Below are 25,021 nucleotides of genomic sequence, written 5' to 3'. Positions count from 1 at the left end.
ACACTCAGGCAAGTGGGTGCCGGCTGATCACGATTGTCTACTCAGATGTCTGAATCTCCACCTAAAAGGTGTCTTTGTTTTGAAACGCTTTGCTGGGTGGTCTTGGCACCACTTAGGCCACCCGTGGGCTTTGTACAGTTGAGTTGTGTTCCAACAAGCCCAGTCACAGGAGATGACTTGGACGCTTGGTTTGGCACAAAAGCACATTTCTTGTTGCACACGTGTTCCCTTTATTTCCAATTGTGAAAAACTGGTGGCCAAGTCCCATATCTCTACTAGTCACAGGCAAGAGTTCAAGGCAGGTTTTGTCTTTCTTTTTATTTACACAAATGTCCTGTTTGCGGTCACAGTCTCTTTAAAATTAGTTTTTACAGGTTAACCAGAACAACAGACAGGAGTCTCCTCCGCGGGGAGGCGATTAGCACAGCAGCTGGAGGGAGCAGCTGATGCCTTTCACACCCCCCAGGGACAGCCGTGCAGAGCAGATCAGTGTACTTCCCGTGAGGGTGGCATGTGAGAGAAGGGCCTTTGTTCACACTCTGATAACCGTGCCCAGGAGGACACAATGCCGATCCATGCCAGTCTTGGAACTTCCAAACATTTGTGGCTCACGCCCTGTGTACAATACCAAATCACCATTCCTTTTCTTTATCAGCAGCATGAATTACATTTAGTGTCTTAAAAAGAAAGAATGAAACTGTTGATTGGCCAATAAATACAACTTTACTGAAATAGCACATAAACAACAAGGGAATGTAAATCTGATCTACACTGTGAAGTCCAGCCTTAGCGCCATAATATCCACAATACGTTTGCAAGATACAAGGTACATGAGCATCTTTTGGATGTAATTTAGGATTATTTGCATATTCATCGATTCTTATGCCACACCAAAGAGAGATTCAGACTTACAGCTTGTAAACCCACTCCACCAGTTGGCCTAGTTTCCAAGCTGGCGCCCACCCCTTGGCAGACTCCCTGCTGCTCATTACCCAGATCACATACATTTATTCGCTATGCCAGATCTGCACTTATTCATGCTTTCGCCTTAATTGTCCTGCTAAAATGTGCCCATGTTCTTTTAACCATAAAATTGGAGAAAACGAAAACAAATCAGAAAGACTTACATTAATGCTGGTGCTGGTAGCAGCACGTCCTGATGTGTGGTTGTGCCTCAAGGAGAAAGGGGTGTTATGTGCAGCAAAACTACATGACTGTTATCCAATAAGAGGAAAGTTCACACTGTACTTGTATTCCGAAGGTGCCCTCATCCTTAATGTTGCTAAGGAGCACTAATGATGCCTTCTGGGCACATGGTATGGAAGTACAGCCCAAAGGTTGTTGATGGCCTTGCTTTGAACCACATCAGCAAGTGACAGGTTTTTGCCTGTGGGCAGCAGAGATGTGATCAGGATAAGGGATGCCCGAGTGTTCATTATGCTGCCCAGGCCTCGACTGACACACTTTACATTTAGAATACTGTTTCCATTGAGTTATGGCATAAACAGTACAAGTATGTATTTTGACGTCTACCTCAGTCTGCATTTTGGCGTACACATAATGCCTTCAGCGCTCAAAAAGATATCACCAGGACAAAATCTTAAAATGGACATTTGTGTAGCAATTTTGAGATAATACACACATTGCTATGTAGATTTTAGATGGGCAAAACAATTCTTTATAAATGGTGGCTGATTTTAGTAGGTAACAGTTAAAGGTGAATTTGCACATGGCAGACACCAAATAAACAGGTGAGATGAATGTGGTCATCTGCTGAGCAGGAGCTCTGGAAAAGAAAGAAATTCTTCAAATTCACAAAGGTATTACTGCAGCAGGATTGGTATTTGGACAGGGCTTCATAATGGTTAATGGAGTTGTTCACAGGAAATATTACACCCCTGCGGTCAATTTTACATGTGACTCACACATAACACTACGGCATTATGGTGTAATATTAACATGTAAATAAATTCCCTCCTAGGGATAGTTGAGGCTTTACAGTGCTGGGATGCCTGACTGAGTGAACACACACAAATCTGCACTTTTGTAGCAAGTCACATATTTTTGCTATGCACATTCCCACAAAGAATACCTTTGAATATTTACTTCTGTGAAAGTCAGCAATAAAACTGTCTACTGAATGAGAATGGGAAGGATATACCCAAAAATGTTCTGGGGTGTAGAGAACAAGAATCTCAACATGGAAAATCTTCCTCTTAAGGGAAAACATATAGAAAAATTCGAAATTGCATTTGGGTAGCACATTCATGTGTGCATAAATGTTTATGTATTAGATTTAGGCATGGTGAAATGCTTTCGCATTACATGAATCCAGAAATCACACGATAATTCCAGAACTGGTACTTCCAAACTGCAACTGTTACAACATCCCATGATTACGCGTGGAATACTTGTTAATCTCCAAAAGTTTCTCTGACAGAGGTAAAACTCTAGGGGAGAAAAGGTTTCCCATGTCTTGATGACAAAGTTCTTGCTATTTAGTGAGGGGTCATTGGCGGTTGCCAAAGAATGGACATGTTTTTGGTAACATACAGGCAAATGCATCAGCTAGGAACAATTGTGTGAATCACACGTTTAATTTTTATACAGTTTCATCAAAGTATTGGAATTGATATGCATTAGAAGCCTGGAAACAAAGCCACTTTGCCTGTGTAGGGCTGTGGCTTGAGCTGAAGCAAATGCCTAAACAAGTAGACTGCATTATTCAAGTGGGTTGCAGAGTTTGCATTAGGGCATAACAGACGTAAGAGGTAATGGCAGTGATAGTAATACCTTGTTTTATCCAGATAAAACCACTGACATACTAAACTGGTTATATTAGAGCCCATTTGCTGCAGGTCATTAGTAATAATTTGATTTCCTGTAAGTCAATTTCCTTAAGATATGGTAAATAGGCCATTACCTGTTGCTGACCTTTGTTTTGTTACAAAGGATCTGATATTAAGAGGTATGTAAAAACGCACAGTTCTCTCAATTTATTTGTGGAATCAGATTACTATTATCAGCAGATGTTCTAAAAATATTTGAAGCATTCTGTTGACCAGATGCTGTACATAATGGAAAGTAGAATGTTTCTGTCCCTAGTGCGTTGTTTATAAACTTCTTTAAAATGTTTAAACTGCATGCCTGTGCCTGGTACAAAAGTGCATTTTCCAATCAACGATTAAACTTATTTTTGAGATTATGCGCATGTTAGATTTCCTAAATATAAAATAAATCACGTGAGAGAACCACAATAGGTGCCATAGGCTTGAAATAATATAATTTGGTTTCCCAATAAAACGTCTGCTACACTTTGCAGCTCACTGTATCTCAGATGGCAACTACAAATCAAAATGCAAGAAATAAATTACAGCAACATTTGATCATTAAAGCAAAATCTTTATTCATTTTTTTTAACTACATAAAACTACCACAAGGAAGACTTTTGTTTTCAATTCAGGGTGTAAACCAGTAAGAAAGTAACACGAAACGTATTAATACATTAGAATCACTGCCACAAGTTTTTTTCCATGATTCAATCAGATTCAGAATTGCATACAATATAAAAAAAGAAACCTTTTCTCCACCCTTTCCCATCCCGTCTGTCCCTCCCCCCTTGTACAGGGTGAAATATACCATACTGAATACTGAAATCTGAATGCATTACAATTATTTTTGTTGTTTTTCTCTTTTGTTGTGGATTAATAACAGGATGAAGAACATTCAAAATGTTTTTCATTATTTACATCAGTTTTACTGTATAGTGTCAAATGCAAGTGCCTATGTGTCCCCTTCCGTATAAAAGCTGCAAATGCAACTTGTTATGATTTTTTTTTAAGATTATTTATTTTTCTTAAAAAGGTTACACTGTACAATACATTTCGTGGAGGGGAACAATGAGTTAATTACAAGATGTGAAAAGATAAGAAAAACACAAACTACAGCGTGAGTATTGTTCAGAGGTAGTAAGTGAGCGCTCTAAGCTACAGAACATGTTGAAATTCTATTGGTTTGTATGAGTTCGCATGAGGTAATAAAGCTGTGTTTTGATTGGTGGGATGTATAAATACTCTTTTGCTACACTATATACAACACTCATATAATGGTGCTCTTTTGCTGCCAAGAGGAAGTGGCAAATATGAACAAGTCTGTGTGCAGCACCGTGCTCATACTGTAACACCAAGATTGTGGTTTCCACAAAAATAAGCAGCAAAGCATCTTCATTATTCCGAATACCAATCTTTGTCCGTCAGTGAAATGCAGAGTGGACTCCGAAAGCATCATTTTTTTGTTCTTCTGCTGTTTCTTTGCTTTGTTTTTTTTTTTAAGAGGGGAAAATATGCTACGAGCTTTAAAAAACAGACAGATCACAGCAAAAATGTGACAAGAAATCCCAAACGCTTTCAATGTGAAACGGAAATAAACAGACGTTTTATTCCTACTCAAGTAGATGTTTTAAAATATTAAACAATCAAAAATTAAAAAAGGCAAAAAAACACTGAATTTGTGGGATGTCGTTCATGGGCTAGAGTCTGCATGTCTTGTGTGGATGGGGACATCTGTTTCCTATTTATACTCTTACGGCCAAGTAACTGGCATCTGTCTGACCATAAAGTTTGAACTCTTAATAATAACTTATGCTAAAATTGTGAAACAATACTAATTCTTGGCCTAATCGGATAAAGTGCTTTTTTTTCAAATTGTGTTTCATCTGAAGTATAAATATAAAATGCTTATGAGAGTTTAAAAAAGTGATTTGCCAAGTTTTCTAAGAGAAGGTGTTATAGTAAAGCTGCAGATGGTTGGCTTCTCAGGTTGATCTGACTGCTCTACTCAAGGCATATCAGCTCAGGGAGAAGAGTTGCAAAGCGATTAGTTAGAGGTATCAGAGTGCACACTTCCCGGCCCTTCTGTAGGGGAAGTCACAGAAGATGGAGTAGCTGCATCTTGCCATCCTCCATTAGCCTGAAAGGGAAGACACAATCCCATTAATGGATTAATACATATTAATGGCATTCTACAATACAATATCATTTGAAGAATTGCATGCTGAAACAGGAGTGTGGCGCGGATATTCAATAAATCACTCTGATTTAGGTCCAGAAATTAAATTAAAGCTACATTTGTCACGCAAGGCACTGAAAAACAACCTGGAATGAAATGGTTAAAATAACGACCCTATTAAGCTAGTGACAGCCATTAAGAGTTCACAGGAGGAGGGTCCATATCCCACCCCTTCCTTCCAGTCTGAGGGAACAATTCAATCTGGTGGTATCATCGGTGGTGGAGGGAGAAGGCACAACTGTGACTGCTCAAGGTACTTTTGTGGAATGTCTTAACTGGACACACACGATCACACACAGGAATGACATGTTTACCCGCATTTATTGAGATTCTGTTTGTGTGTCTCTCTAGTTGAGGGACTCCATTGACAACTTACTGAACGGACGTCCAGGGGTCCAGTACATCAGCTTGAATTAACAACACTTTATGGCTCCACTTTAGGACAGTGTTTACAAACAGATATACACTTCTAAGTGAAAAAGAGGGCTTTCTACCCAAAACATATCCCCTCTTTGGCCCATTTCCAACATCAAGGAATGAACCTGCCCCTTTTTAGCCATTACCCTGCATATACCCGTGAAAGACTTGAACATGGACTGGAATTCCAATTACACTATAAAAATATTGTGTTGGAAAAGATAAAGATGTTTTCAGGAAGATTTTTAAAACAACACAGGGAATCCTACCACCAACCGGTGCTCTGTTGTCATGGGATGTTCTTTCACTGGGTGTCTTAATGTTCCTAATTTCCCACTAAAAAGATGTCCGTCAAGGCACATTATCATAGTATTGGCCATTTACACTCAGATCACTCTGAGGAGGGATCATAACTGAACTATGCACTGGATTCTGTAACATCATCATAGTGTGGAAATTCTTGGGAGAATAAGAGGCAGAATATCTTTTAAACGGTGGTCATGATTTTTGGACTCTGATGGAAGGTGTAGAAAATATATGATGTTCTTATGTTATCAGTTTGATCTTGTCGATGGCCATTCTTCAGGTTCAACAAGAAGGGGCATACCTGGTCAGTTGGAAAAGGGAGACTTTGCCTTGCAGTTCTAGGCTGCCCGATCGGTCATAGCCAGGATTCTCAGGATGTTTCCTTACTGCACTTGGAGTCAATAGAACTCACATAGGATGAGGAAAGAAGATACCTGCCACATGTGGGCACATGTGCTACTGAGAGCATACTTACAGAAGATAGGTAACAGAATAGGGTGAATGCCGCTTCAGACTGCTAAGTCAGTTTACCTCTCTAGTACCCTCCGGGCATCCCCAGGGTGCATTAGAACCACCAAGCTCACTGTGCTCTCTCCTGTGTGAAAGCACCCAGAATTCACTGAGACATTCCTAGTTTCTAAGGGTTGTCATTATTGGTGAATTTCAGGAGAATACGAGATGTGTGACATTTGTTCAATGTCCCCTCTGCTACCAGATGGGGTAGGTAAAGGAGAGGATGGACACCATGTCTGCCTGCTTCTCAGTGCACCTGATATCAGGAGAGAAGCTTGAAGAGATGTGAGATGAGTAGGTAAAAGCAATGTACAATAAGCGACATGGGATCCTGCAGGCTCTTACGAGGTTGGTGCAGAAAATATATACATGACATTTACACAACTGCTACTCCTAGTCTTGCACCTTCATTTTTGGTATCAGTGAGGCGATTCATGGAGCTGTTGGGTATATAGACTAAGGGCCTTATTCCGAGTCTGGTGGTCTTAAGACGGCCAGACTCGCAGCGGCGGTCGGACTGCGGCACTCCCGGAGGTCCAACCGCCAGATTACGACCCTTGTGGTTGAACCGCCAGGGGACCACCCCCAGGAACATGGTTGCTGACAGGGTGGTGGTCGTCGTAGTTGTGGTCAGCCACGGCGGCACTTAGTTCATCGCTGCCGTGCTGATCAGGAGTCCTCTTTCCGCCAGCCTTTTCATGGCAGGGTCTCCACCATGAAAAGGCTGGTGGAAAGCCAGTGCTGGTATGCGCTGTCAGACAGTGCATATCCCGAGGGTGCTGTTGTGCGCTGGTAGTGGCCTCGCCTTCCTTACGATGCACAGAAGCACATTTTGCATTCTACATTTTTTTTTTAAACCACGGTTTCAAAACAATATTTAACTATTAACTATGTGCTGACTGAGTCAGTGCTAAAGTGCCAGTCATCCATTTGTAGCAGCAACAACTTGTTTTTATCTGATATTGGGTGTTTGCGAAGCTAGGAGCCAGTCTTCAAGAGGCGACGGAGCACTCTCCATGAGATGGCGGACATGAGAACTTTAGAAGGCACGGGTAGAGATTACAGCAGTTTGAGGGTTCCATTGGCGAAAAAGGGCATTGCGACAGTTACGCATACACAGTGACTGGTACTGATGTGCATGTTGAGTTTCAACAGTGAATCTGTTGTCACTTCTATGTTCATTGTTGCCTTCATGTTGATGTGCCTCATCTGTTTATTTTCTAACAGAGATTGCGGCAGTCGAAATATCTCCATAAGAATCTGGCAAAACCTGTCACTTTCTGATGTGGCTCAAAGCAAGGCCATCCACAACCTTTGGGCGGTACTTGCATACCCTGTGCCCAGAAGGCATCATTAGTGCTTCTTAGAAACATTAAGGAAGAGGGCACCTTCGGAATACAAGTACAATGTGGACTTTCCTCTTATTGGATAACAGTCATGTAGTTTTGCTGCACATAACACCCTTTCTCCTTGAGGCACCACCACACATCAGGAAGTGCTGCTACCAGCACCAGCATTAATGTAAGTCTTTCTGATTTGTTTTCGTTTTCTCCAGTTTTATGGTTAAAAGAACATGGGCACATTTTAGCAGGACAATTAAGGCGAAAGCATGAATAAGTGCAGATATGGCATTTTAAAAGAAGGATTATTAGTTGGGTTGTGAACAGCAGGGAGTCTGCCAAGGGCGCCAGCTTGGAAACTTGGTCAAGTGGTGGAGTGGGTTTACACGCTGTGAGGTTTCTTTTTTGCTCGTAGCGCATGCTCCCTTTTTGTTGTCACAAGCCTGTGCTTTAGTTAAGACCATTAATCACCAGTTCTAGGTTCTCTGCTCTACTTCTACTGCTCCACGAAGTCAAGCTAAGGATGACAACTCAATGTTTTGCTTCCACTTTCAAATTCTTTCACATTTACCGAGAATTTAAAAATGTTCACTTTCAGATATTGTTTTTGGTACATATACTTTATTATTCTGCTAATATTATATAGGTTCTAAACAGCCGAAGACCATATGAATAGGTGTTGTAGCCCCCCAAGGGTCGGTGGACCACAAATTAAAAACTGTTGACCTAACAAATTGATAATTGGATCAATTGTTAAATATAAATGTCAAAGAATACTTTGATCTTGCATTTTATATATGGAAGGTTAATGCCCTACAGCCTCAGACAGTTCCCAATGATAATCTGCATTTAGTGTCAAAATCAGAAAAATTAGAATTAATTTCATGACTTTTGCAGGTGGTGCAAACTGACAAAATAGACCACTACATGGTATATAAACCTCAAATTATGATCAACATATGAATTACATTTTCTGTTTTAATGGTCAACCTTCTAATTATATAATGATATATTCATGAATGTATTAATTTCTGATATAGTGGTATAGATTAAATAGCCCCAAATAAACATATTTTCACTGTAATTAAATTAAACTATTTTAAGCATATTGAACGTTTGGGAATAGGTAAAACGAGTATGCTGCGTAGTTTTTGATTGAAAAAGGGAACTAACACTTTTAATTTTCAAGTCTCACAGTTTGTTGGATAATGGGAAGAAGCTGTTTATTATTACCAAGAGTGTGTTACAAAGGTACATATGGTTGATTCTAGAGACAGTGCAGAACAGATTAACTCTGCTTACAAAATAAAACCGCGTTGATAGCAGAAAAACGCATACAAGAAAAACTGGGGATTTAAAACTCCGTGTAGTCCCGGCTTTCCTATCTATGAGCTACGAGCGTCCACGTGTCGCTGGTCCCCCCAACACGGACCCACAGCAGCAAGATGAGCATTGACACACACAGTTACCTTATGTCTTGCACACAGAGGCAATTGCTGGCATCAACGTCTGGTCACATTTCTGCTGTGGCTACATATTTTAATGCCATTGGGCCGGAGAGGGGGGCGGGCCTGTGAGTTGGAAGAGGCTGAACGGAAGTGACGGGTGTTATGTTCGGGGGACCGCCCCAAGTTCTCCGGCGCACAGGGGTGTTTGTTTTCTAAACCCCGTGCATGCCGGAGGGTTGTCTCCCCTGTTAATAAGACTAAAATGGTATAGACGGTGTGACGTGAAAAAAGGAAATAAAGGGTTTGACTCGGCAGGCGGGAGTTAGTTACCAGCCGGGCAGCCGAGCAGTAATAGTGCGTGTCTGGTGTATTCATTTCTACGGCGCGCTGCGGCCTGCGCGCTACTGAAGCCAAACGAAAACGCGCATTGCAGCTGGCGCGTTACCGCGCACCGCTCGAACAGAATATATAACAAATTGGCGACGAAGACGGTGTTTTTCGAACCCACGTGGGGAAGTGCGGCAGTGTGACCACGGGAGTTGGAAACGCGCGCATAAAAAAAAAAAAAAAAAACACGCTGAAGCAAGACGACGTGAGGCACAGCTTATCTTCATCTGGCAAGACCGGAGTGAGCTCCAGCTCTAGCGGAACCGGCGCTCAGAAAGAAAGAATGAACACTGCTCCCAAAACGACCCTGGGAGAACGGCTGACAGCCCCCACACAGAAAAGGAGGTGAGAGAGTAAGGCCAACTAACGAAGGGGCACAGACATCTGGGCCTAGGAGGGCATAGAAAGAAAAGGGGACAGAAGAGTAACATAAAGTGAAAATAAAGACATAACTGAGCAAACAAAGACAAAGAACAACAAAAGACAGGAAAATTTGACAGGAGTCAAGGAATAAAAGAGGGGGTAAAAAAAAAAAAAATGGCTACATTCCCGGTCATAGAGCCTTTTATTATGGAAGGACCCCCATCAGCACAGGCCGCAAAATGGAAGTCATGGGTGGAACGGTTAGAAAATTACTTCGCAGCGGTCGCTCTAGACCCGGATAGACAAAGACCGATGCTACTGCACATGGGAGGAGCGATGCTGCACAGAATCAGCAAGACAGTGGCTGAAGAAGGGCCCCCATTCACATACCGAACGCTGAAAAGGGCAATAACTGCATATTTTGAACCCATGGCAAATCCAGACTATGAACGATTCCTCCTGCGACAGGCCAGACAAAGCTCAGATGAGTCAGTAGACGCATACTATGCAAGGTTAAAGGAACTAGCAAGCATGTGCACACTGCCTGACCCAGATGATGAGATAAGAGCACAATTCATCCAAGGATGCCACTCAACAAAATTAAGAGAGCACATCCTTCAGATCCCAGGCATGACGATGGCGAACATGCTGACGATAGGCAGGTCAAAAGAGCTGTCCAAGGTAAGAGCCGCACACATGGAAACAGCGCTCGCACAAACCATCAAAACGGAGCCGGTAAATGCCATAGCATCAGACAATATGATGAAAAGAAGGACAGAACAAAAACGACAGGAGCACAACGATCATGCTACATGTGTGGAGGATCATTTCCACACCAAGGGAAATGCCCGGCACTGGGAAAACAATGCACCAACTGTCAAAAACTAAATCATTTCGCAAAAGTTTGTCGTTCTAACACCAGATCAAGAGGAGATAGACAAAAGACAAGACAAGGAGCCAAAGCGGTACAACCACCAGATCTCATCCCTGACATGGATGATGACGATGAGCCAGAAGATACGGTGTACATAATCCACGCAACGAAACCAGGCTGTCCAAGCCGAAAGAAGATTCCAAAGTGCCAAGTCACAGTGGCGGGGCACCAAGTTACGGCCCTAATTGACACGGGGCGTCAATTAATATACTGGCACAATCTGATTTTGACAAAATGCCGCGTCGCCCCCCTCTGCGACGCACCACAGTACAAGTATTCGCATTCGGATCAACCAGACCTCTCCCAATGGCGGGAGTCTTCGTGACAGACATCAATCATGAGGAAGTAAAGGTACAATCCAAGGTGTATGTCACCAAAATAGGAACCGGAATGCTGCTCAGTTGCCGTACTGCAGAAGAGTTGAAACTGGTGACATTCGCGTTTAGCATTCACGTCGGGGAGCTAGAAAGCTTACAGGAAGAATACGCAGATATATTCCAAGGAATTGGCTGCCTGAAAGACCGTCAAGTAAAGCTTCACATAGATAAGTCCATAGAACCAGTCGCGCTGAAACACCGGCGAATTGCATTTCATCTCCGCCCACAAGTGGAGGCGGAACTGAAGAAACTAGAAGAAGCGAACATAATTGAGAAAGTAGAAGGGCCGACCCCATGGGTGTCACCCATAGTGGTCACTAGAAAGCTGAAGCAACCAGGGGAGGTACGCATATGCGTCGATATGCGCCTCCCAAATATAGCCATCCGGAGGGAGCGTCACCTCACCCCAACAGTCGATGATATAGTGGCAGAGGTCAGTGGGTCCAAGTGGTTCTCGAAAATGGATCTAAGAGCCGGGTACCACCAAATAATGTTGGCTCCGGAGTCTAGAGCCATCACCACATTCTCCACCCATGTGGGACTACGACGATACCGACGCCTGAGTTTTGGGATTGCCAGCGCGGCCGAAGTCTTCCAGGACACCATCAGAGGAGTTCTGGCTGGCCTGGAGGGAGTCATAAATGTGAGTGACGACATCCTGGTACATGCACCCACAGTGGAGATGCACATGCAGAGGTTACGAGCAGCATTCCAACGATTGCACGAACATGGACTAACATTACATCGGGAGAAGTGCGAATTTTTAAGAAAAGACATTGCTTTCTTTGGATATCACTTCTCAGAAAAAGGAGTTCGGCCGGACCCAGAAAAGGTGGCAGACATAAAATCAGCACCACCACCTACTTCAGTCACCGGTGTGCGAAACTTCCTGGGGATGGTAACGTACTGCGGGAGATTCATTCCCAATCTAACCTCCCTCCCGGCTCCCCTCAGGGAGCTGACCAAGGCTCATACTCCGTGGGAGTGGAACGATACACAAGAAAAAGCATTTCAGGACACAAAACGGGCACTATCGGCAGAGACGACTCTGGTTTTCTTTGACCCAGCAAAAGAAACAGAACTATCAGTGGATGCGAGCCCCATAGGTCTCGGAGCAGTGCTGTCCCAAAGAAACAAAGAAGGTGACTGGGCCCCCGTGGCGTATGCCAGTCGAGCATTGACCGAAACGGAACAAAGATATTCACACATAGAAAAGGAGGCACTCGCAGTTAACTGGGCCTGTCGCCACTATCATCTGTATATTTATGGTCACCCCTTCATGGTATACACCGACCACAAGCCGCTGATACCGTTATTTAACAAAACAGCCTCACAACCTCCCCCGAGAATTGAAAAATGGATTCTCCAACTACAAGGATATCAGTTTGCTGTGGTATATCGACCCGGGGCACAAAACCCAGCAGACTACTTGTCTCGGCATGCAAGACCTATTACTGGACGTGAAAGTGAGGAGATCGAGAGTACGGAGGAGTACGTAAGGTTGATAGTGGAGAGGTCGCGGCCACTGCCCATGTCACTGAAAGAAATACAAGACGCAACAAAAGAAGATGAGGTATTGCAATTGGCAATATCCTGTGTCAGCGATGGGAGATGGCATTTGTTAAAGCAGAATCTGAATCTAAGAACCGAGGAAGCCAACCACAATATGCAGGCATTATTTCGAGTCAGGCAGGAGCTGGCCGTGTCGCCGGAAAACTGCCTGTTGAGAGGAAGTCGGTTAGTTATTCCGGACTGCCTGAGACAAAGAACCGTCGAGTTGGCCCACATCGCTCACCAGGGCGTGGTCAAAACAAAAGCTCAACTGAGAAGCAAAGTGTGGTTCCCTGACCTAGACACCTGGGTAGAGAAGATCATACAGAGGTGTCACGCGTGTCAACTGGCGGGGCCGATGGATCCGCCGCCCCCCATCATCACCGAACATATCCCGGCAACGCCCTGGCAGAGAGCAAGTGCGGATCTTGGAAGCTTACCGGATGGAAGACATATGCTAGTAGTGATTGACGATTTCTCAAAGTATCCAGAGGTCGAAATTCTAGAATCTACAGTCACGGAAAAGGTAATACCATGTATAGAGAAAATAATGGCTATGCATGGGTTAATGCAGGAACTACGAACTGACAATGGTCCCCCATTTTCGAGCAACGAGTTTGCAGCATATCTGGCATCGCATGGAATACACCACAGAAAGATCACTCCACGATGGCCTCAAGCCAATGGTAAGGCCGAGAGATTCATGCGGACCCTCAACAAGGTACTGAGGATTGCGGTAGTGAGAGAAAAAAATATAGACTGCGCGATTTTTGAGTTTTTGAGAGAATATCGGATGACCCCTCACAGTACGACTGGTGTGCCCCCGAGCCAGATTTGCATGCCAAGACAAATAAGGGATACCATTCCCCAAGTGGAGACCCTCACACAGACGCCAGGACAATTAAAAAATAGGCAAAAACGAGTGGAAGCGAGACTACGACAGAGACAGGTCCAAAATGAGAGAATGTCAAGGAAAAGGAGAGCGCGTACCAGATATCTGAGTATAACATAACATAACATAACATGTGTATTTGTAAAGCGCACGTTCACCCGCAGGCATCTTGGCGCTGAATAACAGATGTTTATTGTTACCCAACTCAATGGTACTCATTTTATCAACCTCAGAATTTTGGATGAAAGGCTGAGTGAACCTGCTGGGATTTGAACCTGTGACCATGAGATCAAACACAGGCCCCTATAGTGGACGCATTAGTCCACTAAGCCACCAGACCCGGCCTATAGGTGGAGAGGCCTATAGGTGAGGTGGTACTCATGAAGAATCGACATCCGGCTGGAAAATTTAAAACAACTTTTGAATCGGGCCGGTGGACTGTCACTCGAGTAAAAGGAACGCTAGTGACAGTCACCAGAGGAAACGAGATGGTGACCAGGAACATCTCATGTTTCAAAAAATACCACGGAGATCACCCTATCTATCAAAGGAGCGGAAATGATCGCAGCCATGAGGGAGAAGATGAAGATTTTGAGCGACCAGGGTTTTTCCTGGGGAGTGAACTAAAGAATAGTCATACAGGCAACAGGGACGATATCAGAGAGGGAGAAGTGGCACCTACGGGGGTCCCGACCCAGGTCGAAGAGGGCCAATCTGCAGAGGTGCCGGTGGAGGAAGACAGCCGTGAGGAGATTCAAAGAAGAGGGAAAGGAAGATATCATTTGAGATCCCGCATATCACCCCCAGTGAGGATGAAGGACTATGTGTGTGAGTAATGTGGACAGTTAACGTGTGTGAATAACGGTGAGCAGATGGTAGTTGAAAAGTAATTGAGCGGAATGTTAGAACCGAGCCTTCAGGGTGTACCACATCTCTGTCTAGTTGTAAGTCAATTTATAGTTGAGGAGGAATGTTATGTTCGGGGGACCGCCCCAAGTTCCCCGGCGCACAGGGGTGTTTGTTTTCTAAACCCTGTGCATGCCGGAGGGTTGTCTCCCCTGTTAATAAGACTAAAATGGTATAGACGGTGTGACGTGAAAAAAGGAAATAAAGGGTTTGACTCGGCAGGCGGGAGTTAGTTACCAGCCGGGCAGCCGAGCAGTAATAGTGCGTGTCTGGTGTATTCATTTCTACGGCGCGCTGCGGCCTGCGCGCTACTGAAGCCAAACGAAAACGCGCATTGCAGCTGGCGCGTTACCGCGCACCGCTCGAACAGAATATATAACAACGGGCAGCTCTCGCTGGCGCCCGCACAGGCTGCCATGCTGCCTAGGACTGCTCACGGCTGTCACTAGCCTTTGCGGCAGATCTTCCCCAAAACAAGGCCCCATCAACGAAGGAAAGGTTAGCATATGCTAAAAGGGCCACGCGGACCTCCCAAGAAAAAATAGTCTGCCTCCATGTTTGTCATCTCTTAGCTGCAACACCTGCCTGTAGCCGGCAGACAAGTGACGGTGACTAGTGGCCACGCATGCGCAGCACTGCACTCAGCTTCTCATTGTTCCACACCAGCAGTAAACAAATGCTTTGCCCCTGGATCACCTGCACAAGATTTACTGTGGGATTTCTGTCCCTTGGAACTTTTGTGTGCTACAGGTATACATTCTTTACAAATACCACATTGGGCACATATCAGTCTGTAGAGGGTTTTTGGCGCCCAGGATGGGGGCACGGCCAGGCTACAGTGGAAACCGTTGAGGAAGAGTGAGGGTAAGAGGATTAGCTGAAACACCAGCAGAAAGTGGCCCCTCCCAATCACCCTACCTTCTCGGTTTGACATGGAACAACAATGCTCAGCATGCACCAAAAGAAAAAGGGCAATTGCAACTACGGTCTGCAGCGCTGGTACCTCTCATAGCTCCTCATGCTTGTCATCGAGTGGGACTCCCCCAGTAACTGTAAGGCAGCTGTATTTGAGTATAGCCTGCCCGATGGGCCTTAAACAAGTGTCACTTTAGTAGTGCACTCACTGCATTGCAAAAAACACGATCTGCTCTTCCCTAGGAGGTCATTTCACCTCAGCTTTCCACCACAAGGTGAAACCAACACATAACTGGAGGTGAGGCACATGTAGATCTATGAAAAATACCAACACTGGAGAACTGTGGCTACACAAGCGTCCCCTTTTTCCATCTGCAGCATTGTATCTTTCACAGGTTCACAAACATGAGTCAGATAGGAAGGCAGTACCCTTCATATATAATATTAAAACCGTGGATAACGGATAATAGAAAAATTCAGCTTATTGAAAAACAGAACACAGAACTACTTGTCCCACGGTATCTCCATCCACTAAGGCCTCTAAGCAGTAGTGCAGAGTAAATGTGGTACAGTTGTTCCATGTTGCAGCATAACAAATGTCCAACAAAGGTACTTCCTGCATAAAGGGCTGCTAAATCTATCATGTTCACGAAGAAGGTTGCTGAAGCTGCCATGTTCCTTGTAGAATATGCTCTAGCTTTTCTCTTAAGTGGTTACCCAGTTTCTGTAGGGGAGAAGGTGACAGCTGGTACAGCCCACCTGCACATTCCTTGTGTCGGTAAAGGGTAATCCTGTCAATGGTTTGAAAATGCTCTAAAATCAGATCATATTTCCTTTCTTTATTCTGTCTAAATATAACTTTCTACACACATCTAGAGAACGCAAGTCTCTCTCTCTAATATATCTAAATGGTGTTAAAAAAAAAGCTTTGAGCACAACTGGCTCGTTGTGCTGAAAGTCAGTCAGCACCTTTGGAATAAAACGGCCATTGGTGTGACTATAACCTTGGTAAACCGAAGAAACAGCCTCTTCACAGAGAATCCCTGGATTTTACTCACCACATGACTGATGTCAAGGCAAAAAGAAATGTTGTCATCTTTGAGAAGCGTTTGCTCTGTTGACTGGCTCGATTGGCTGTTTCATTATTTGCAACAAGACTGTGGTAAGATTCATATTGCTAGTGGTCACAATATTCTGAGGAAAAGCTTTGAAGACCCAAGATTCTTAGGTAGGACTTGGCCCTGATACCTGGAGAAAAGATCCATTTGTGATCCATGGAGATTGAGGGATGGCCTCTAAGGGAGCTGATCTCAAAATCAGTACTGGCTGAATGATCCAGAATGATCTAGCATAGTTCTTGTTTCAGCTCTGCAATGACCTTCGGGATAAGGAGAAGAGGTGAAAAGTGTATGCATATATCCCTGACAACATGATTGAAAAAGCATTTGGCCACAATCCCGTCTGAGGATACCTTCATGTGTGAAATTGGCATTTCTGGCTGACCTGAGGCAACTGCTTTTGATCGGTCGTGTTGTGGTACATGAATACATGATGGCCTAACGATTGTAGAAATGCAGCAGTCAGTGTCATATACTTTGTGAAGATTCCGGATGTAGAGCAGAAGCTAAAGGGAGGTACACAAAATTAGTAACAGTCAATGGCCACCTCAAAGCTCAAGAATTTGGGATGCTTTGGATGAATGGGGATATGGAACTAGACGCCTCGAAGAGCTAAAGATGTCATGGTTTCCCGTTCCATAAGGAACAAGTACATCTTCTAATGCCACCATCAGGTGCCTTAGGGTTTTTCATGACTCCCTCCTATACGTCTAGTTTGTGATCTAATATACGCTGCTCTTGGTGGCACTCAGTAAGGCTGCAGTTGTAGTATCTAACAATTCTGATGGTAGAACTGTGACTGCAGTAGTTGATATGCTTCGTAGCAACAAGCAGGTAGCCTTAACAAGGCATCTGACTTCCGATAGCATTTTGAAAGGCCTGTAAGAATAATTTCTGTAGGATTCCAAAGGACTGGCTGTATCTATTTCTGACTTTGTGTGTTGGACAGTGTCTTCAAGTCTTCACACCTTCAAAGTGCTTTGCAAACAGAAAATCACAATCAGATGCCATTTCCAATATGTGAATTTCTGGTCAGACGTTGCTCAAAGCCATCCCTCCCTATGGAGCACCCCTGCTCCTGCAAATTGTCGTAAGCCATCTCACCCACTCCTTGCCTTAAACTTCTGTTTCTTGTCCGCTGGTAGCAGGTCTATATACTTTGTTGTGTCAAATATTTGGTTGTCATATTTTCCTTAGATGGCCCTACCCATACATTGAGCTGCTTGTATAGGAAGAAAGGCCATCAAGTACACTCTTTTCCAAGGACTGTGGGGGTCATTCCGACCCCGGCGGGCGGCGGAAGCCGCCCGCCTGGCGGGAACCGCCAAAAGACCATACCGCGGTCAAATAACCGCAGCGGTCATTCTGACTTTCCCGCTGGGCCGGCGGACGACCGCCAGAAGGCCGCCCGCCGGCCCAGCGGGAAAGCCCCAGCAACGATGAAGCCGGCTCCGAATGGAGCCGGCGGAGTTGCTGGTGTGCAACGGGTGCAGTGGCACCCGTCGCGATTTTCAGTGTCTGCGTTGCAGACACTGAAAATCATTATGGGGCCCTGTGAGGGGGCCCCTGCACTGCCCATGCCAATGGCATGGGCAGTGCAGGGGCCCCCAGGGGCCCCACGACACCCGTTCCCGCCATCCTGTTCCTGGCAGTATTTACCGCCAGGACCAGGATGGCGGGAAGGGGGTCGGAATCCCCATGGCGGTGCTGCAAGCAGCGCCGCCATGGCGGATTCCTTGGGCCAGGGGTAAACCGGCGGGAAACCGCCGGTTGCCCTTTTCTGACCGCGGCTTTACCGCCGCGGTCAGAATTGCCCAGGAAGCACCGCCAGCCTGTTGGCGGTGCTTCCGCGGTCCCCGGCCCTGGCGGTCATGGACCGCCAGGGTCGGAATGACCCCCTGTATCCTTTGTCTATCTTTTCAGGAGCGGCCATGCATGGGGGCAGTCAGATACCTTAAACTTCTTTACACTGCCTGCATAACAACTGGCTCAGCTCTTGAGTGTCTTGTAATGAGTTTTAGAGTCTTGCTTGGAGTTTTGTATTTTTTGTTAAACCTTGAGAAGACAATTACTATTGTTTCTGGTATTTGCACTAGCAGTAGCTCTTCCTGCCAGATGTCATCCAGTTATTGGTATGGACTTCATAAGTTTCCTAGAAGTACAGATTTCTTTGAAATCCTTTCAGTAACTGCACGGACCCTGGCAAAATCGTGACCAGGTGAGTCAGATGAGGAAAGCATGGTTAGCTCTGTAGCAGCAAGATACTGGCTGAGCTGCATAGTTGATGAGTGCCACCGGAGATCTTCAGTTTCTTCAGTTTCTTGGCAAGACTGTGGATGTGATCAGAGAATAGGATTTTGTGAATTAAGCGTCTACGTTTGAATGTTAATCTACCCCCCAGTGGCTATCCAGCTCAATGGCAGAAGAACAGAGGTGATACAGTCATAGTGGCCAGTCCCTGAAATTAGCTGAACAGCTGTCTGAAAATTGGCTTTAAGCAGAGCAAAGTGGATTTTGGAAATGTCTGCCACTGTGGCATTCCCATTGCATGGCCTAGAAAGGACTAGGGCTTGGCAAATTTATTTGAGGTCCTAGTCAGCAGCAACAATTTGACCCCTTGTTTGAGCTAGATGTGATAATTGGCATTTTTAGCTATGATAGTAATATGTTTTTGAAGATTAAGATAGTTATCAATGATGAAACACATCGACTTGGAATCTTTGATGATGGTGGAAGTGCAATCAAGTATGTTGATGTAATCTAGACACTTTGTTTGGGGGTCAACAAGAGTGAGATAGATGAGATAAGTAGGAACTCAATTCTCAAGGGATTGAGTTGGAAGTGGTGAGTAGTCACTCAGAGCTTGATGTTCGTGAGGGTAGAAGCCAGTAGGGTTGTTTTAAGTTTAGATTATTTGTGTTTTCAATACCTTTGCACCACTTGCATATGGATTTTGTTAGCGGCAAGTTCTGGCCACCTTTTTGTTAACAATACCATGCAGCTGTCATATAACTGGAAAACAAAATATTGCCACAGGGAACACTATTTTCCTTGCTACACATATCCATGTTCTCGTACGGAACATAAGGCCACCCTGTCCTTTGATGACTCTATGATCTATGGCTCATGCCTAGTCTCCCATAATTCCCATTTATTTCAGATGTCCCACCATGTGGAAACCAAAAGACAATTAACCTAAGAAAGGCAATTGCTGGTTGAATTACGTGGACAGCTGACGTTTCACAAACACATGCCACAACTCAATTGAAAACACCCACGTCTCACTGTACAGTAAACACAGAAGTACAGACACCAGCCACTAGCTGCATCCCGTAAGTAAAGTGATTTTGTTGATGCACTCCATTTGCTAGGATAAGCTAAGAAATAGTTTCATAACACTTTAATCATCAGAAAGTCATGGACTTTACTAAGGAAAACATTCAGAAGGAATTCACAATTGATTGAGCGGCCCAGGTGCGTTCTCTATTGATAAAGCCCAAGAAAGCTACGGCTGATTTGAGTTTACGATGTTGTTTTCGTTTCCAAAGAACATTTCAAATCCTTTCCTGGACAAAAGTCTGACCTCAGTTCCTCTTCATTGACAAACCCTTGCTGTCTGCAGGGGCAATGCTGGCATTTGACCAGCTTCTAACCCTGCTGGTTTAATCAACATGACATATTACCATGAAAACTAACTGCTGATGCGGTATTTTATGTTCTGTGTCAGCTTAGAGTGAGCAACAAGCACCTCTGGTGCAAGGAAAGAATGATTACGTAGGTTGCATAAATGAAACAGAGAAAGGACGAGGTTGGTTGTCATGTTCCATTTCATGGGTGACTTCTTGTTCACAGGGCCCAAGCAGCATTCCAGCATCAATATTTGCTAAAACATTTCCTGGAGGTCATGACGGAAGGTTTGTATACGAAAGGGTTTTCCTTGACCTGCATCTTAACATCCTTTTTTGAGATAATGAGAGATTTTCCAAGACTGTCCTTGGAGATGTTTGCCTGGTATGGAATAGGTGCAGTGCTGGTAATCCGGAGGCAAGAAGCCACTTCTCTGGTGGCTGTTCCTTGACCCCTGACCAGAAAAATGCAGCTCCCTAACGTATGGGTGAAGGTATTCTGAAGACAGGGGACTTAATCTAACAGTTGGACGAAACATCTCAACCAGCTGAAGTTCCCACTGTCATTATCAAGCTTAAGAGGCAATACCTGCCCAATGCTCAAAACTTTTGCACACACAGATCGTCACCTAGTTATGGCAATTCGGTTGTTTGGTAATGTTATTCCATCCCATAGGAAAAACAAGAAAACATATAAACCTGCAAACTATTGTCAGCTTACTGAAAAAGATTAGATTTTCCAACAGTAATTTGAGAGGAAATTCAATCAGAATAAATCCTAAACTAATGTGTATTCTTTTTGTATTTATTATTTTCAATTTAGGAGCAAACATATCATATAAAGGAAAAAAATCATCAACATTATTGTATAAACTATGGCATTAGATACTCCCTCATTTTTCCCCAGTTGTGTGAAAATCTAACAGTTGCTCGACTATCGTGAATCGATGTTCACATGCTTCCATTGTTTTCCTCCACCATTCTTCATACAAAGGCAAAAACTCAAGCTTCTATGGTTTGGCAATCATAGGCCTCACAATAATTAATACATAGAAAAATTCAGTCTTCTAACCCAACCCCCAGTAAAATCATTTTAGGAGTGAGTGAGACCCTACTATGATGTATGGAAGTAATTTTCTGTGAAATCAGTGCCCAGATTTCATTAAGTTTATAGCAGGTGGCAAACATATGACTGTTATCAGCGGCTGTCGTTAGACAGCGTGGGCAGCAATAAGATGTTTTATACCATCTAGATTGTTTGGAGGGGCGTATATAAAAATCAAATGGAGTTCGATAAACCTGGCCTCTTAATCTTGTAGATGTAATAATTTTACAAAAGAGGGCAGGGCAGCCAGCCAATTGTTGTTCGGCAATTATCTCATCTAAACCTCTAGACCATTGGTCAGCCCATTAATCTAGATAATCCTTTAGGTATTGCCTGAGACATCCACTTCAATCAGAAATAGTGGATCGATAAGGACTGAAAATCATTTGTGCAAAATCATTCTGAATTGGTGGCATTGTAATCCTGGAGTTGTTGACGAGTAGGAAGGATCTGATTTGTAAGTATTTGAAAAACTCACTTCAGTGCAGTGAGAATTTGCACTTTAAATCTAAAAAAGGTTTTACCCCTTGATCGTCCAGCAGGTCGGCTAAATACCTGATCCCAGCCTAATGTCAGGAGCCAAAGTACGAAGCTGTAAAACATTCGGGTAGATCACAGTTGTCTAATAACAAAGTGTCAACGTGCATTGCTAGAATTCTTAAAAACCTCCTAATACCTGCCCAGGTCTTGGTTAATGCTCCAGTAGCTTTTATTCTAAACTTATTGAAATCTTTCTCATCATTGAATTTGTCCCTGATGGTACAAGGATTATTGCTGGTAGCGATTGCACGAATCTAATTTACCGAACTATGATCGAATAGTAACTGAACACGATTAGCAATGCTTGCTCAGTAGTAGAGACGCCAATAGGGAAGCATCCAGAACCCTCTCATTATGGAAAGCTTTAAAAATGTTATTGCCCTTCATTCTTTTTTTCCTTTCTAAATGAGTTTGACCACCAGAGAATCTAGCTTTTTAAAGTATTTGTTAGGGATATAAAAAGAAGGTAGTGCTCAGAAAAAGTGTAAAATTTTTGGTAAGATATTCATTTTGAATGAATGAATTAGCAGATTTCTAAAGTGCACGATTACCCGAGGGGGGGTCTTGGCACTGCAAACTACAACATAATGGAAAAAAAGATCAGTTAGAGGCAGGACACCTTAGAAAGAATAAGAGAAAAGCCATAATTTCAATTGTTCCCCAAGATTAAAGAGATTTGATTGATTTCTAAGATGAAAAGACATTCTGTTCCACAATTGACAAGTGGTATAAACAAAGCTGCGCCCACCCCAAGAAACTTTGTTTATCTTGGGAACTTGCACATTAAATAATAATGCACCTGTTCTCAATTTTCTGGTTGGTTAGTATCATTTAAATTTCCAAGCAAAACAGTTGAATTTGATACTATACAAGGCATTGTGGGCTAGACAAAGAGCCTTAAATGCTGCGCGTTTCCTAACTGGAAGCCAAAGCAAATCGCTTAAACCATTGGTCACTGAGCTGAATTTCAGAGCATTCTTTAGGAGGCGGGCAGCTGCATTTTGCAGCATCTGAAGCTTTTTTATAGCTTGTTGCCAAATGCCCATATAAAGGACGTTACAGTAGTCAATTGTGTATAATCCCAGCGCAATAACTATGTTTTTTTTGGAGCTGAAAAGGTAGAAAAGGCAGCACTTTTTTAAGGACTTAATCAATATAAAACAAGATGATGCAAGTTTATTTATTTGTTCGATAAAGGATAAATCAGCATGGATTAGTTACTTACCTGTAAATCCTAGTTCTCTTCCAGGGGTATCCTCATCAAAGTCATAAACATTGAATATTCCCGCCCTTGTGCGGGGACCCCGGAGCATATATATATAAAATACATACATATTATCATGTGTAAAACAGCAATGCAGGCTATAATCATAAATAGGCTAAAATGCTTTATTTCTATGCAAGTTTTTTTTTTTTTATATTATAAAATCACAATAGATCATAAATATCTACCTAAGCCCCAAAAGCTGGACTTAGGGAAGTAAACAGCAGTAAATATCAGAGAAAAATAGAAAAAACCACATTGAAAAACAATGAAGCATTCTTAGCCAATAGGCTGCATGCAGGTTAACACAGGAGAACCATAAAAACTTTGGCACCGTGCCTTTAAGACCCTGAGCACCTCCAGTATCCCACCATGCCTCAGGGGTGAAGGGAAGGTGACAGTTGGTTCACAGTTAGGTCAGTACTTTTTTACGGTGACAATCTGTGTAACTGATCAGAAAGATAATCTGTCCTGCACTTCTAGGAGACTTAAGTCCGGGGAGGAGGGTGGGTTGTTTATGACTTTGATGAGGATACCCCTGGAAGAGAACTAGGATTTACAGGTAAGTAACTAATCCTTCTCTTCCAGGGGATCCTCATCAATAGTCATAAACATTGAATAGATTAGCAAGCCCATCCCTAAACTCTGCGGACTGTCCGAAAGAAGTGCAGGAAAGAATACATATTCATGCAAATAGATTTCTAAGAGAGGCCTGCCCCACCTGGGCATCCGCTCTTGCATCCGAGTCTAAACAGTAATGCTTAGTAAAGGTATGCACAGACTTCCATGTAGCAGCCTTACAAATCTCGGAAATTGGTACATTGTTAAGGAGGGCAGCAGTAGCCGCTTTTCCCCTTGTGGAATGCGCTTTTGGCCTAGCCAGTAATTGCTTATTAGCCAGTTGGTAAGTGTTAACAATACAAGACACAATCCATCTTGATATAGTTCGTTTAGACGCTGCCTCTCCTGTTCTTAAATGACCATAATTCAGAAACAAATGGTTAGAATGTCTAATCGGTTTTGTTTTGTCCAAATAGAATTTCAGCACTCTTTTTAAGTCTAAAGAATGTAATGCTTTCTCAGCCGGAGTCTCCGGATTGGGAAAGAAAGTCGGTAAAGATATAGTCTGATTGATATGGAATTCTGACACCACCTTCGGAAAGAAAGATGGGTGAGTTCGCAGAACCACTCTATTATCGTGAAAAACCGTGTACGGTTCTCTGCAAGACAGAGCCTGAATTTCGCTGACCCTCCTCGCTGAAGTAATGGCCACCAAAAAAGCCGTCTTCCACGTAAGGTGCTGTAAAGAGGCCTTGTGGATAGGTTCAAAGGGAGGGCCCATAAGTTTTGACAGGACTACATTCAGTTCCCATGGAGGAGAAGGTCTCCGAATGGGAGGAAAAACCTTTTTCAAGCCTTCTAAAAAATCCTTGACTACAGGTATCGTAAAGAAGGATTCCTGAGAAGGCGACTTACGATACGCTGTAATTGCAGATAAATGAACCTTAATAGAAGATACCTGCAGACCAGACTTCGCCAGATGAAGTAAATAGGATAGTATGACGTCCTCCTGAGCTCGTATGGGATTTATACCTTGTTGAGAGCACCAGATGTAAAATCTCTTCCACTTAAAAGCGTAAGAACGCCGCGTGGAAGGTCGTTTTGACTCTTTCAAGATGCTCATGCACTCCTGTGAGAGCCCTAGGTGCCCATACTGTAGGAATTCAGGAGCCATGCTGTCAAGCTCAGAGAGGGAAGGTTGGGATGTAGGATTCTGCCTTCCATTCTGCTCAGGAGATCCGGTCTGCACGGCAACCTCCTGTGAGGTCTTTCCGATAAGTTGAGTAGGTCCGTGTACCAGAATTGGCGGGGCCATTGTGGCGCTATCAGAATCATTCTGGTTCTGGAGTTGTAAAATTTGTTGATTACTGTCGGTATGAGGGGAATCGGTG

The 25,021-nt window shown here is 43.7% G+C and overlaps 1 protein-coding gene across 6 annotated transcripts in view; it reads right to left on the bottom strand.

Annotated features, from left to right (window-relative positions):
• Nucleotides 1-3,381: 3,381 nt before the first annotated feature.
• Nucleotides 3,382-25,021, bottom strand: part of PBX3 (PBX homeobox 3) — a 302,674-nt gene continuing 281,034 nt past the window's right edge. For all 6 annotated transcript variants that reach the window (XR_011205093.1, XR_011205094.1, XM_069241767.1 and 3 more), the window contains one exon: nucleotides 3,382-4,968. Coding sequence is in view for 2 of the 6 variants with exons in the window: in XM_069241767.1 (XP_069097868.1) it covers nucleotides 4,876-4,968 (93 nt within the window). In the remaining 4 variants the exon portion in view is untranslated. The remainder of the gene's footprint in view (nucleotides 4,969-25,021) is intronic.

This window comes from Pleurodeles waltl, chromosome 6 (assembly GCF_031143425.1).
Source record: "Pleurodeles waltl isolate 20211129_DDA chromosome 6, aPleWal1.hap1.20221129, whole genome shotgun sequence".
In the NCBI taxonomy this organism is placed as follows: Eukaryota; Metazoa; Chordata; class Amphibia; order Caudata; family Salamandridae; genus Pleurodeles; species Pleurodeles waltl.
This window is presented reverse-complemented; position numbering and strand designations above follow the sequence as displayed.